At 41.4% G+C, this 16,010-nt stretch overlaps 1 protein-coding gene across 8 annotated transcripts in view; it reads left to right on the forward strand.

Annotated features, from left to right (window-relative positions):
- Grip1 (glutamate receptor interacting protein 1) overlaps positions 1-16,010 on the forward strand; it is a 648,195-nt gene that overhangs the window by 242,643 nt on the left and 389,542 nt on the right. Inside the window, exon 1 of one of the 8 annotated variants that reach the window (XM_031349327.1) lies at positions 10,471-11,332. The exons of 4 other annotated variants lie outside the window; for them this stretch is intronic. In XM_031349327.1, coding sequence (XP_031205187.1) covers positions 11,080-11,332 — 253 coding nt within the window. In that variant the 5' untranslated portion in view covers positions 10,471-11,079. Of the gene's footprint in view, positions 1-10,470; positions 11,333-16,010 lie in introns of those variants that run through there. 3 more of the 8 variants (XM_031349329.1, XM_031349332.1, XM_031349345.1) reach the window with 3 other exon arrangements.

Here is a 16,010-nt window from a genome sequence, read left to right on the forward strand (position 1 = left end):
GATCTAGGCTAGGCATGCTAGCACATGCCCATAAACCTGGCACTTATGAGACTGAGACATGAAGATCTCCAAAAGTTTAAGGCCAGTCTAGGCTACATAGTTTCACTGGGCCAAAAAGAAAACTTTACTATCACCTGGTGGGTAACTTAATTGTGTTAGACTCTCAACATGCACGTTTGTGGGCACACACACACACCCAGGCACCCATGCACATGCTATCTTATGTCTTCTCTGTTGATTGTTAGAATCAAAACAATCATTCTAGCACATGATTTGGCTCATTGTTATATTGTACACTTGCATTGTGAGGATCTGGGTTCAAGTCCAAGCCATTCAAAAGAGTTTCTATCCTGGCTGACAAGATCCTACTTGAGCTGGATTTCTATTGTTTTTCATTGCTTATCTTCTGCCTTCCAGGTGTCTATGCCAGCGACTCCATCTTGTTTGTTTTGTTTTGTCTTGTTTTGTTTCCTTTTGTTTTGTTTTATGGTGCTGGAAATAGAACCCAGGCTACTCTGCTAGGCATCCAAGTCTTCTACCACCTACCAACACCTGCAGCCTCGTTTTCTTTCTTCATGTTCTTTAAGCATGTCAAACCCATTTCTCCTCAGAGTCTGCATTCTTTTCTCCATTTGACCAGGATTTATTTTCCTCCAGATATCCTGGTAGTCAGTTCAAATGCCACCTCCTTAAAGAGATAGTCTCCAGCTGCCATATTTAATGTTCCCTTCATTCTCCATCCAAGTACCACTCTGTTATGTTCTCATGCCTTATTGTCTTCATGAAATTTATTACTATCTGAAATTGCTCATATTACCTGTTTTACCAATGGAGTGAAAGCTATTGAAAGTTAAGACCCCCCCAGTGTCTTGTACGTCACCAGGTTACCACTGTCTACGGTACTGTCTGACATAGCGAAATGCATGTTGTTGGAATAAGATAAGTAGGATTATGATAACTGCCTTACTAGTTTGCTGAAGGAAGAGAATAAGAATTTGAAATTGCTCAGATAATCAAAACCATTCCCTCTTATTCTCAGCACTATGATTTGGTTTGTCATTCATTAATAATATTCAAGAAGACAATATTACATAGCAATTCTTTCATTGTTTAAAAATGCTAAATACATAGTGAAAGATATGAACTTCCAGTTGAGTCTCTGTTACTGAGTTTCTTTATTTACTTTTCCTATAACCTGTTATTTCCTGACTCTAGAATATCAGCTTCATTAAGACAAAGTCAGTATCTGTATTTTGATTTTGTTTTGTTTTATTATTAGTACTCAGTGCAGTTTGATAATTATTAATTTATTTGAATTTTTTGTCAAATGAACAACATAATAAGCAATATGTTAAATTAATATTCAGCATATATCAATGATAGGACAATTTTACACTGACTTATAGTTAAGTGAACAAGTAATCCCAGTAATTATAAAGAGCAGCTCTAACAGGGATAAAGAAAATGAGTGAGGTTTAAAAGAATGCTGTGGTCAATAAAATAAACCCAATACATAATTCTAACAAGATATTTAAGTATTGTTGCTCAGGGCTGGTGTGATGTAGTGACCGAATCTACATAACAGTGCTGGCAACTTGTTCCTAATTCTTTATCCCCTTAGCCTGTAGATGGAGAAGAAACCCAGAGAGGCTGCCTAACACAGTCCCAGTCACACAGCTCAGGTGACTCTCACTGGATCTCTAGGTATTTGTACAGTAAGATACATAGCATGTAAAACACAGGAAGATGCAGCCCCACCTCTAGGCTTCCATCTTAGTTTTCCTCAAATCCATGTGTTTATTCTTCCAGTTATCAAGGCAAAAACTAAAAGCCATTCTTTCTCCCTTTCCTACTCAGAATCCTGCTCCTCTTCTGGCCCATTTTACACCACCATTGTTCAGAATGACTCTAGTGTATTGATCACAAAGCAGTTCACATCCTTAAAACACCGTCACTTGTGTCCTGTGTGCATCTAGCTGACAGATCTACGGTTTTTCCTTGGGTCTGCAGAGTTCAGGTTGAAGCATTCCTGCCCATCCCATTAACTTCTCACAGAACTCTGCCATGGCTTTCTTCCTGTCCCTGGCCCAGTGCCAGGCTCTTCTTCTTAGTCCTTTGTGTGTGTTCCCTGTTGGCTACACTGCTCAGCCTTTTGTGTTGCTGAATGGCTCTGTCTTGGACCTCTGCTGAAATTCCCTACCCTCTTGGGAGGCCTTCCCATATGTCCTGCTGTTAGGTTTGGTCATCATCTCTTTGTGTATCACTTCAGAGTTCTGGGATGTTCTTCTCAGTGCATTACTGTCCCCTTGATCAGAGGTCTGACCCTGGAGAGCAGGGAACTCTGCCCTCTCTGCACAGGGTTCTGCCTTCAGAGTGGGGACAGTGCCTGGCATCTCTACAAACAGTGAGCACTTGTCTAATGAATGAATCTGGCTGAGTGTGAGCTGAGCACACATTATTCATGGCTCATGGAAGCATACTATTTAATTTGTACAAGGGCCTTCCTAAAAAGTGTGTCAAGCACCAAGATGAGCTAGCAGAGATATAAAATAGGGCATGCTGTAAAGGTTGGTAAGAGCTTGCGTGGATTAAGGATCTAGCATGTCACAGACACTACACATACTTTATAGACTGGGTGAGTGATAAGTGAGTTCTTAAAGCCATAGACATTGGGAAAGCACCATTTCAGTTAATGGGTTTAAACTCTTAACTTGTAAATACAGCTACCATCAGGAGAAGGATGATTTCACAATTTCAGTCTTCTGTTGCATAGTAAATATCGATTTGCAATACATGTGAGGAGCAATTAAGTGGATAAATGAGAAAACAGATCAACAGATGAGACAGCTGAAGTTCAATAGCAAAATGAGAGGAGAACCAGGAACACCAGTCGGTTTAAATAGAGAAACAACATCTAACAGTATAGAGGACACAGTATAGGTTTGATATCACACAAAGAAGGTGTCTCTGTTAGCAGAAACTGAGTTTAAGAGGAAAAAGACCAAAAAAGATGGGGAGACATCCAAAGAGAACCAAAGGTTCAACCCTTAAAACACATCCGACTACAGGAAAACATTTTAAATATCATAAAAATATGTCTGTAGCCAAATGAATCAAACTGTTTTTGAAATTTAATACTTTGGTAAAACAGCCACCACCAAAACAATAGACAAATAAATTGTGTTGTTTCAAAGTAGATTTTTCCCTGTTGCCTAAGTAATTTAATAAGACAAGTTGGAAAGAGCAAGGAAGGAGGAAGAAATAGGAAGAAAATGAGAACCAGGAATGGGAGAGAGGGGAGGGAGAGAGGGGGGGAGGGAAAGAGAGAAAGAAGGGGAGGGAGGGGGAAAGAGAGGGGGAGCTGGAGTGAGGGGGAGGGGAAAGGATGTATGAATTTCTAGGAAATAGAAGATATTAGACAATACCTTCTTTAGAACCATTGTGTGAGGTCTAAATGTATCCTATGAAGTCTCATAATTACCTTAAAAAACTATGGAACCAACAGTGTGTTCTCCATCATTGGAAAACATCTTGTCTCATGAAAACTATAGTGTCTTGTAGCTGAAAGAGACTTTCTAGTCTAAGTCTTTCCCCCAAAGCACATTACACCTCCAAGGGAAAAATGTGTGAATTTCCAATGCTCAGAAGATTCTTAAAGCTCTTATGGTACATTAAGTATGGGAAATTTTAAAATTATTTTTAATCATTCATTTTTACTCTCCTATGCTTATTCTATATATAAGTAAAAATATTAGTTAATTCTACAAAGTGGTAGGGGAGACAATGTTTAAATACAGAAAGAATAGCCGCTTATCTGAGACCTTTGAAGCCTAAAATATTTGGAACCTCAGAATGACTGCCTGACATTTCATTTTGCAAGTCTAAACAACCATAGTAAACTCACAAATGCAGACATACCACAGTTAAATTTCATTTCACACCCGGTAAGCAAGCATAATCGGGTGATAACCACTGTTCAGCACTGCCCTGTGAACTCAAAGCTTTGTTGGCAGTGGAGGGTCGACTCTGAAATACTTCAGAGATGGGTGGATTAGCTTAGTCCACCCCACCCCAGTTTATGGACCAGCAAATTTGTTTCACATTACCTTTTAGGTATCCGTTCTGCATCATTTAACAAACAACTCAAACAAGCGGCGGTTCGGTGAGATCAGATTAGATATTAAATTGGGAATTATTCAGGGAAAGTCTTTTGGAAATAGTAACTGGGAGTTTTTTCCTTTGTATGTGTGTTTGTTTTTGTTTTCTTTCCCTCTGTTTCAGTTTGGTATAGTTGAATGGGGCATAGTACAAACAGGGTTTGCCAGCATGTTAGAGAGAGTAGCCCAGGGTGAAGCTGTCCTCAGATTAGGTAGACATGCTTACAAACTGGAAATGTGTTCAGTATTCAGCCCAGCTCCCAACTCTCCAAATGATAAATATGCTTATAAGAGAACATCAGCTTATAATCACTTCAGGTTTTTTTTTTATTTGTTTGTTTGTTTGTTTGTTTTTTGAGACAGGGTTTCTCTGTGTAGCCCTGGCTGTCCTGGAACTCACTCTGTAGACCAGGATGGCCTTGAACTCAGAAATCCACCTGCCTCTGCCTCCCAAGTGCTGGGATTAAAGGCATGCACCATCACTGCCCGGCTAATCACTTCAGTTTATGTCTAACCTGTTATATATGCACAGGGTTTGATATATGATACATAGATATATTTATTGCAGTTTTAATATAGAGACCATACAAACATGTATTCTAGTGTCCATTTTGCTACTATTTATTTCCTATTTGAAATATACAATGGCTTTTGATCACATCTTAAGTTAAAAATCAAACTATAAGTGGCTACAGAGAGCTAACTTCATCTTCTGTTGCAGTCGGGCCTTTCAAGGCACTTACTCAATATTGTTAAAGATATTTAAATAGAGCATTATTAAGATGTTTTATGTTTAGATTATGTATGCATGAGACTCATAAGCTATGGATTTCATTTAGCAAAGAGGGTGTGATAAATCATGTCTGATGTAAGGCTTGTTATAGCAGAGAAAATAGCAGCACTCCTGAGGTGGGAGCGCTTCCTCCCGCAGACTTCGCCAGCCTCAGTGTGATACAGGGCCATTCCTGAGGTCACAGGAAGGCTGCTACCGTTCATGACCACATGTGCAGACACCACCACATCTAAAAGGGGTATGTTATTTAGCCTGTTAAATATTTACCAGATCGGCTGCATGCTCCATACTGCTTCCAAGAGGAGACTGTAACTATCATTTAATGTAAATATGCAAAGAGGGCTGCTCTTTAATTAGCTGTCTAGGAAATTCTGTAGGTTAAAGACTTACTCTTAATAGCTGGCCTAGTCTTTTAATAAAAGCAGATGAAGAACTTAATTCAAAACAGTATAGAAACCATGCTAGTGCTTTATAGGTGACTGCCTACTTCCCAGGAGGAAAATGCTGAATGCTGCAGAGAGAGAAGGGGGGGGTAGAGAAAGAGAGAGCACATATATATGTTAGTATATATTAGCTATTCTTAGTGCATTTTGTTGAATAACTCAGACTGATTTGTTTTCTCATGTGAACACATTTTTGTCTTAGAAGTTTAATGTTACACTTTAGTGGTCCTTTAGCTCCACTAAAGCCTACTTGTTACAATGGTATCTTTCTCTACAGGAGAGCAGGGTGCTGTGGTTGCTTTATAAGTAATTAGTGTTTGGGGGCTAGCTACTCAAATAGATCTCTACCATGGTCCACAGGCACAGATGCCTGCAGGGTCCAGAGGTGACTGACTGAGAGAATTGAGCCCAGGGGAGGGGACTATAGCTAAATAGAAAGTATAGAATTATTGGTGGATATTGGTCTCTCTCAGCTCTTCATATAGTTATTGTATGGAATTGGGTCCCAGGTTACCTGATAATTTTTTTAAAAAATCAAATATCTGGTTTATTTGTATCCTAACTTTTAGATGTTGACCCAGTTTTATGTAGACCAAATGCCAAACCCTTGGATAAGCTAATTCAAACATGACTGAGGAAGATAATGGTCCTCTTAGATGCTGTTTGCAGCCTCTGTACTAGCTACCTGTTGAGGTAGCCTGTGGGTCAAAAAGTGGGGTTCTGAATCAGCTCGGGGCTAGAGCCACTGGGTGAGACAGGATGCGGGAAGTCTGACTGCGCTGCACGGACAGGTGGGCGTCAGGCTGTGAGAAGCCCCCAGACCCCCACTCTGATGGTGGGAAAGGCACAGTCTGGGGTCCCCACAGACCTGCCGGAGTCTGGTTCCAACTCTCTGGCACCAACAGATGCTGCTGGGTACCACAGAAGAGCCCGCCTGTTATAGGGTCCTTGGGCCTCACAGACGCCAGCCAGGAACGTCAGGTTCTCAGTCTCAGACATTCCAGACAATGCTGGAAGTTGGGGAAGAGCTGAGAACAGAGTGACCCGAGGGCGAACTCTGGCCTGGGGGTGAGGGAAAAGGGCAGGGGGAGAGAGCTCTGGCTGGTTATTACTACTTGGATGAGGAGAATCTTTCTGTGTACAGGTTGTTTGGGTTGGTTGGTGGCAGTGGCTGGAGCGCCTCCCAGCGGGAGCTCATTAGGGAAAGGCCTGCTCCATTGCTCCAGTACCACAGATCCTGATGAAAAGAGGCAGTCCATGGTTTTAAGGCATTTATTGTAGAAAGGCAGAGAGAGGGAGAGAGTAGAGAAGCAGAGGTCAGCCATGGCCACGTGGAGAGAGGGGCGAAGGGAATGGAAAGAGAGGGAGCAAGAGGGCAAGAGTAAGAGAGATAGGAGAGTAAGAGGGTAACAGAGCAAGTAGGGGGCAAGCAGCTCCTTTTATAGTGGGCTGGGCCATCCTGTCTGTTGCCAGGTAACTGTGGGAAGGAGCATACCTGTCTATTGCCAGGTTACTGTGGGGGTTGAGTCCAAACCGAATACCAGGAGCTTGGGGCATTGCCTATGTGACTGATGGACACATACCTCTCTTCAGGGGGGCTGTGGGAGGCTGTAGCTGGGACAGGAGACTGGGGCCCAGGAGGCATGGCCAAACACCTGCCATCACTTAGGGTCACCAGGGTTCCAGGCCTGTGCTTGACCAGGGACCAGGCTGTCTGTGCACAATAGCCAAATGAGGACCACTGATTAGAGTATTCAAGAAAGTGCAGGCTTCCTGGTCCTGGGGGTGTGCTTGTTTCTGCAGAGATGCATCATGCCTTGCTGAGGACAGCACATCCACAGCTACTAACTTGCTAGGCATCCAGGACAGCTCAGTGGCAGCCATACAACAGAAAGGCTCCATAAACTCTAGAGCTGGTCTTGGATTGCTAACAGGAACACTTTGTGGTAGAACTGAGAAAGCATTCAGGACTATAAATCCCTGAAGGACTGAGAGGATTCTGTTTTCCTCTAACACTTCTGACAGAATGGCCCTGTCAGGTTATCTTGATCTACACAGTTCTGCATCTTCTTCACATCGTGTCCAATGATGCATGGCCACATTCATTGACCATCTGTGACCTGAGCAGATTCTGATTGCTGTGTCCTGTCTTCCTACTTTAATAAGATGGATACACTATAAGAGTGATAGCCATAACCTTCCAAGTAGAAACTCTAAACTCCTCTTCAGCATCACAGTCTCATGATGCATTTTTAAAAATGTCTTGTTATAATCAAGTCCCAAGATCTTTGCCTCCCAGCTAAAATCCTCCAGAAGAGAGGGGTAGGGTGTCCAAGCCATAAAGTCTCACCAACATGACTGCCTAAAGATGAACCGAAAAAGAACAATCCATTCAGCATGCCAAAGCAGAAGAAAGACCACAGACCCCAAGCCCGGGACCTTAACCCAAGAACTACAGAGAACTAAGGAATGATGGGTGAGTGAGAAATAGTCTTCCTCATTGAAGAGCACACCAATAGGTTATCTAATACCAAATTGTTTAGTAAGAGGTGGCTGGAGAAAAGGCTCACCAGTTAACAGCACATTCAGAAGAGCTGAGTTCAGTTCCCTGAACCCATGCTGGGCAGCTCACAATTGCCTACTCCAGGGAATAAAGCATCTTTTGTGTCTTCAAGAATTGTCACACTCAGACACACACAGATACACACAGACAGACACACAGTCACACACTTTCACAGAGTCAAAACAGACATAGACACACACACACACACAGAGTCAAAACATAGACATACCATATACATACACACACATACACATACACAGGAAGATTAAGACATACAAACATAAATGCACAACATTACATGAAATAAATATTTTGAAAAGAAAAACAGCAAATAATAAAATCACAGACAAGTGTGATCTCTACTTCTGATAGGTTCTGGACGGTTTCACTTGTCTACATCTGTCCTTCTGCAAAGCTGTTTACTTACTACTGTTTGAGAAGCTGGTCTTAGCAAATACTGAAGGTGACAAATCAGTGAATGTCAGGGCTTAAGTTTTAAATTGCTCTCTGTAAAGGTATCATCCGTAGCCAAGAGCTCTGCTCCTCTGACGAGTGTGTTGGCACTTCTGGATGGAAAGGAACTTTCAGCTCTAATACACAGCTACGGTGTAGTTGCAGTGATAGCTGTAGTTGTAGATGCAGGTAGATAAAATGTGTACCCACATTGTTTCTGGGGAGCACATGCATTTGCCAAATGAATGACACCAATGAGGGTATTTGCTTGGTCCAGTTAAGTAAGGAAAAAGAAATCACTATCCAAGCCTTCCAACTCTATGTCTTAGTTACAGTTTCTATTGCTATAGTGAAACGCCATGATGGGAAGAGCAAGCTGGGAGGGAAAGAGCTTGCACTACCACAGCACTGTCCATCATTGAAGGAAGTAAGGACAGGAATTCAGACAGGGCAGGAGCTGACGCAGCGACCATGGAAGGGTGCTGCTTACTGCCTTGCTTTGCATGGCCCAGTCTTCTTTCTTATAACACCCAGGACCACCAGCCCAGGGATGGCCCCACCCACAGTGGGCTGGGCCTTCGCATCAATCACTAACTGATCTCAGGCTTACCTGCAGCCTGATCTTATGGGGACATTTTCTCAATTGAACCTCCTTCCTCTCTGAGGACTTTAGTTGACATAAAAACTACGCAGCTCACTCTGTTTGAAGAACAATTGCATAGAAAAGACTTGGAATTTCATGCAAGTAGCTCTCAGGTAGACAAGATAATCTCTTAATTAGCAGCAAAAGCTGTCTACTCCCTGTTCCCAACCTTGTTCAGTTGCTAAGTTGTGTCCTGGAACCAGTCTTGAAGCTGCTTTTCGTCTCCATGGAGGGCTCCGCACCCTTGTATGCTGCTTTGCTGATTTGAGAGACAGAGATGCTACTCACTTACTGACCTGCTATTCAAAGTCCAGGCTGCAGATCTGCAAGCCTCTATTTAATTGCTTTTAATTGTTCTGCTTTGGTTGAAGAAGCCAGAATAACAAAAAGATTCAGAACCTAAGGACGGTGATTGTTGTTGTCATTGTTGTTATTTAAAGATGCTCATGAAGCGTTTCATAGCATCTATCTGTTAGCATCATTAGGTCTGTATCTCTCAACACAAATCCAACCTTAATACAGAATGAGAAGCCTCAAAGCATAAGGGGAGTTCATGGGAGGAGTGCATGTGACTTCACACACCTCAGAGTAGGAACATTCCTGGTTGGTAAATATTTGACTTCCTAAATAAATTCGTCCCTCCTTCATTATGAACAATCTATATCTGAAAACTGAGCCCTGTCTAAGTGCAGAGGAGAGACCGATTACCTGTGAACCCAACAAGAGATAGTAGGAGTACAACCAGCCCCCTTTGGGATGGCTGTGCACACTTGTTATGATATTGTTATTGAACAACCATTATTTAGTCAGACAAGTTTCTTTAAATTACATTTCTGGGAACAAGGATCTGAGGAATATCATTAGTTTGCTAGGTAATATGCTGACGTGCAAATGACGTATTAGACTGGGAACTAAATGACTCCTTCTTAGTGTTAGAAACCCCCATCAGTGAGATCTTCAGAAGAAAGACCCTAGGAAAGGGAATGTTACAGAGGAGTGCTGCTTATCCATGTAGCCTCTTGGGAACTTCTGGCCTTTAGACTCAAGTATTTTTGATAGAGGTTTTTTTTTTTTTTTTTTTTTTTTTTTTTTTTTTTTTTTTTTTTTTTTTTTTTTTTTTTTTTTAAGTTGTTTGTGATTTTTAAAGATAAAGGCTCGGACACATTCAATTAAGAATTCAGTTTCATCTGCCTCTTAAACTCATGTTTTATTGTTAAGCAGTGTGACACCTCAGCCTGAATCACACTGGAGTTCCAAGTTGGATTGTGTTCCCTTTCTCTGAAACCACGCAGTTCTTCCTTTATTTGCTGTCCTTAAGCCTATGAGAGGCTTCTCTGAGAAGCGCATTTTAATATTTAGATCAAACAGCGATTGGAATACATTAATGCCCAGTGGGTTTGAAAGCAGCTGCTGAGCCTTCTCCCTGCTGCTCCAATTAACACATGCAGCACACTCAGTCAGCAAGAGGGCTGAGCATATGGATGAAACCACTTTGCAGATCACTAGTGTGGCTTGCCAGAGAGCCGAAGGGTTAACCAGCCTTCCCTTCTCCTAAACCGCAGCTTTCTAGGAAGTTTTTCCACACTGCTGCTGTGCTTTGAGCAGAGGAATGCTAACAGGAGTGGGTGGGATTAGCAGGTGGGCGAAGCCAGGTCGTCTCTACTTTGGTTCAGTCCTTTGACTAGCGCGCTTCCCCACCCCCGCCCCGCGATGGAGGTGTTGGGTAGTGACATTAGTGACGGGACGCCTCTTGCTTCAAGCTGAATATCTTGAACTTTTGTTTGGTTTGGAAACATGTTGAAGCCAACAGCTTCGAGGCCTTTTTTTCCTCTTTAATTGTTACCTTTTATTATAATCTTACTTTTGTCCTCTGCCCCACCCATCCTTTAAAAAAATAGTAGATTTGACAGTTTCTTGGGCTAAATGAGAAGTCTTCCCAAGCTACTCCCACATCGCTGCTGTGTTTTCTCCTGCTGTGGCTGAACTCTCTCAGCCTTGATGGGCACAAGGAGAAAGGCTGGAGGGTAATGTGTCCCGGTCCCCGGCTTGGTGAGGGTCATTCATGCTCCACCGGCTTGAAGAGCAGCTGGGCTGTCCGCTCTGCTGCTGGCTGCGCCGCCTCCACTGTGCTGCCCCGGGAGCCAGTCATGGACCGCTTCCTGGGATTTGTCAAGCAGATTCGGAGATCTAGGAGAAGAAAGGGGAAAAAGTACCGGCCAGAAGAGGATTACCAGGAGGGCTATGAGGACGTCTATTACTATGCTTCCGAGCATTTTCGAAGTAAGCGCTTCCCTCCAACCGCCCCCCTTCCCCATCCTGGTCCTTCTCACATGCCTGGGCTAACAATAAACCTTGCATGCTTCTTTACTCTTAGAGGCAAAAGACTTTCCATAAGGTGTTCTATGAAGTGCTAGATCCATCCTGCTTGATTTGTTGCATGTATGGCTACCGGATCATACCTAGACACTACAACCAGTGTGGGTCTATACAGAGGTTAATATCGTAGCTGTAATTGATTGATTCTGTTATTTTAAGGAGTCTTTGGAAAAAGTGTCTTGTAGGTGGCTAGAATATGTTCTGTTGTAGTTGTAATTTCTTTTACTCACTTCATATGCGTGTGTTTTTCTTCCTTTTCAAGATAGAGGAGGTTGGTTTGTTTGAAAGTCATTGCTTGTGTTGGAGTTGATGCTCATGATTAACCTCATAGTCCCAACTTCTGGACAGTTCCCTGTGATGAAGCATATGCTGTTTGTACACGGAAGTTCAAATGCTTTTCTCTGGTGGTGCATGTTCGTAATGTTGTTATTAAGTTAGAGGAACTGGCTTGCTGTCAGCTAGCAGTACTTGTAGAATAAAAAAAAAAAAAATACCTACACGGAGACCTTTGTAAATTGACTTTAAAATAGAGGAGGACTAAATTTTTTCTTGTACCTGTCAGAGCTCTAGGTTCCTGGTAAGGCTTAGACAGGTCCCCATAGATTTAAAATGCCTAGAAATGCCTCAGGGTGAAGAGAGAAAGCATTTCCCTGCCAAGATCACTGTGTTTATGTGCCCAGATGAAGGGGAGGCAGGCGACAGCTATGTGTGATCTACATTTTAAAAATTAAAAATTATTCCTTATCTTCTTGAGCAAGGATCTTTATGAACTTGTACCCGGATCCCATTTTTTTCCCTTTTCTGAAGTCTAACCATGACTGTGTTGAATTTATACCTTTTGAGCACTGTCTAATAAATAATTTAGCTCCCAATTTCTGTGGTACTGAAAGCCAGGGGAATTATTTCTCTGTGACAAATCCCTGCTGTGATTGATGGAGGCTGAGGGGTGAAAACTCACTCACTTGGTGGTGGCAATAACACAATAATGCAAATTGTAATCCTTTGATACTTGCCTGAACAGTAGTCCTATAATGTTCTTGCAGAGTGTCCTCTGGGTTTCAGAGGTATTTTCATGTTATAATGCTTTTTCATGAATTTCTATTGTAATGTAGTGAGTCTATATCTCCTAAATTTAACTTCCCTGATAGATCCTCAAATTTAAGATTTGTGGCACATCATATATATATATATATATATATATGTACATATTAATATTGTAGCTGTAATTGATTGATTCTGTTATTTTAAGGAGCCTTTGGAAAAAGTGTCTTGTAGGTGGCTAGAATATGTTCTGTTGTAGTTACACACACACACACACACACACACACACACACACACACACACATATATATATATATATATATATATATATATATATATGTATGTATGTATATGGCCAGCTTGCATGAGGAGGAAGTCTGAAATGTAGAAAGTGGGGGAAGAGAGCTTAAGAACATTGCTTGGGCTGCTATTCCATGAACACATTTCTTGTAATCAATACATACCAAGTCTCATCAACACCCTCTGTGATTTGCGCTGTGCTGAGTGCACAAACTGACTCAAAATCTCCCAAATGCTTGCGCTCTACTCGTGTTGCTGAGGCTTTTCGTGTTTAAAATAAATTTGCTGGAAAGCAGGTCAGCCAGGAAAAGCATTTTCCAAGAACAGTGTAAAAGGATGATATAATGAAGGAAGTGATTGCCAACCATCAAGTTCATAAACTCAGAGAAAACCTAGCCTTATCTGATTCATCAAGGTTGCTCTAAGGATAAGATGCTAACCAGAATAAAGGCTTTGCCTTTACACATGAAAATAGCATCCACAGACTTCCCTAGAACACCCTTTATTATGGGATGCCCTTGAAAACTTGTGGACCTAGCTGGTTGTTGGGTCCCCAACTTTAAAATGCATCATTGTAAACTGAATATGTCACAGTGAACTGGCATCTCATCAATATTAAATAGCCAGAGCTTTGGCAGAAGGCATGTCACAAAACATAGTGATGTCACAGAGCATCTTTGGCTCCAGTGCCAGGGCCTCCCTGAATTGGGCAGAGGGGATTCCACCTGTATTTGGAAAAGCATACAGAGCAAGCTGACTCTGAAAGCCAACCTTCTCAAGTGGGAAATACAGCGGAATTCAATTACATCTGTAGCGAAGCATATCTATTTCAATTAGTCTTTGGTATAATCTGGATGGTTATAGCCCATGTACTTCCTCACACAGGGAGAAATTCCATTTATGTTAAGTCTAGAGTATGGTAGAATTTATTGATGACATCCACATCTTATTTAGTGATTCCATTGATTTAAAAAAACCTCACTAATTTCATAAGAAATTTATCATATGATAATGAATGAATGAGCTAGTATATTTCTGGGTATTTCCCAGAAAATACCCCCCCCCCCAAATTCTTCACTCTCTAGTAGAGTCTCAAGGGCTTTCTGATAGATCTTATCCTAAATGATGTATCTTCCTTTCTGGCTTCTAATTCAGAGTTTCTTCATCTTCTCCTTTATCTTAGATGCCCCTCAGTTATCATAATAAATGCCCAATATCGAATTAAGATGTTAATAGGGCCAGATGCCATGGAATAAAGAAATGGATGATTTCTCTGCAACCCTGGTTAGAGCAAAACTGGGCTTTAACAGTGGTAATGATAGACTGGTTTTTTTTGTTTTTTGTTTTTTGTTTTTTTTTTTTTTAGGAAAATTTCTGTGTATTAATTTGAACCCACCTAGGCAACTGGGTACAAGTGGCAGAATGAGATACTTTATTAAAAGCTGCCTTTGCCACTTATCAATTCTTTCATCATTTTAGAGTTGGAGTTTAAGCAAACAAGACAAGCTTTAGGCAAATCAAACACTTCTGGGTTTTAGGAGTGTCATAAAATGTGACACTAGTGTCTTTATTTTTAAGGATGGTTCTAAGTATAAAAATATAAATTCACACCTTACTTTCTATAATAATTCAGGTTTTAAAAGACCAAACAGGTAGCCCATAGCATTTTGCTATGTTGGCCAGGCTTGTTTCCAGCTCCTGGGCTCTAGTACGACTCCTTGCCCCTAGAGTAGCTGAAACCAAACTATAGAGACTTTAGGTAAAGAATTAGACAAGGGGTTTTACCTGTATTTAAACCAAATAACCCTTCTGACTGTTCCGAAGGAGTTGTCTAAATAGCTAATGAATTACTTTTGATTAGGAGCTATCAAAAGGTAGTTCTTTCTATTAAGATCATGATTTCTCATTGACTATTAAGGAATTTGGGAGATTTTTGATAACCCAGAGAGTTCTGAGTATATTGATCAGTCTTAGGGATCTTCCATTTAAGTGTACCTTCCGTGGAGGACAGTTTCCTCTGGAAATTCTTTCCTAGGAGATTTGAGTGATTTTCCTTAAGAATGACTTGACTCCATTACACAAGTGTCATAAATCAAGGTATGGCAGCACTCTAGAGCTAGACCCTGAAGTCCAGCTTTATTATGCTCACTGCTTCTTACCCCTCTAAATATTCATTATTGCGAACTTTTAAAATCTCTGTTTAGTCATGCTTATTTTATCTGCCATACAAATATAAATGTCCCATCTTGTTGTTATATATATTTTTATTTCATACTGGATAATAGTCAGGGTATGAGGTAGATAGGGAATGTCGTATTCATTCCCTTTAGACTGTTCATAGCTGTGATAAAAATCCGGGCTTGCCACTGTCTATCTGAGGAATTATTGAAAGGGAGGAACCTGTTTGTCTCTTCCCACAGCTCCAGCCCTGGCGCCTTTTGCAGGTGCATCATGGTATTGAATTAGGCACAGGGTTCCGCCATGGAAACCGGCCTCCTGGGTTTTCACCTTAACTTTCCTGTGTTGGAGCAACACTGTGTGTGAAAACTGTGCCTGGCAGTGTGTAGTGACCATTAGCTTTTCCTCCTGAGGTCACTTAATGTGAAATTGTAGAAAGCAGAGAGCTGGGTGGAGCTTTTGAAGAGAGATCATTTGTATTAACACATTACCTTCATTTGTGTCATTGTTCTTGTTTGCTTATGCTGGTCTGTGATTCTCATATGGTATGTGTGCATATTAAAACACTATAGCTATATTGTTTTGTTAAGCAATATATGCATGAGAAAGTCCCACTCAGGCAACTCAGGCTTCAAGTTGATTCAAATTTCATTTTTAAAAAAATGCTTAATATATTTGTTTAATTGAAAAATGTTGCATAGTATACCTCTCAGAGCACAAAACAAGTTTACTGTGAGGTCATTTTCAGGCAGTGATGTGGGTGATTGACTTTTCAGTTATTTGATTAGATTATTTGTTTGTTTGTTTTGTAAATCCATGCAAAAGTTCTCTTTCTTGCCCAGAGGACTGTTATCTGCTTAGGACTCTCTCTCTCTCTCTCTCTCTCTCTCTCTCTCTTTCTCTCTCTCTCTTTCTCTCTCTATCTATCTCTATCTCTCTCCTTCCCTCCATCCCTCCCTCCCTCTCTTCCTCTCTCTCCCCCTCCCTCCCTCTCTTTCTCTCTCTCCCCCTCCCTCCCTCTCTTCCTCCCTTCTTCCCTTTCCCTCCCTCTCTCTCTCCCCCT

Source organism: Mastomys coucha, unplaced genomic scaffold, assembly GCF_008632895.1.
Source record: "Mastomys coucha isolate ucsf_1 unplaced genomic scaffold, UCSF_Mcou_1 pScaffold4, whole genome shotgun sequence".
Classification (NCBI taxonomy): Eukaryota; Metazoa; Chordata; class Mammalia; order Rodentia; family Muridae; genus Mastomys; species Mastomys coucha.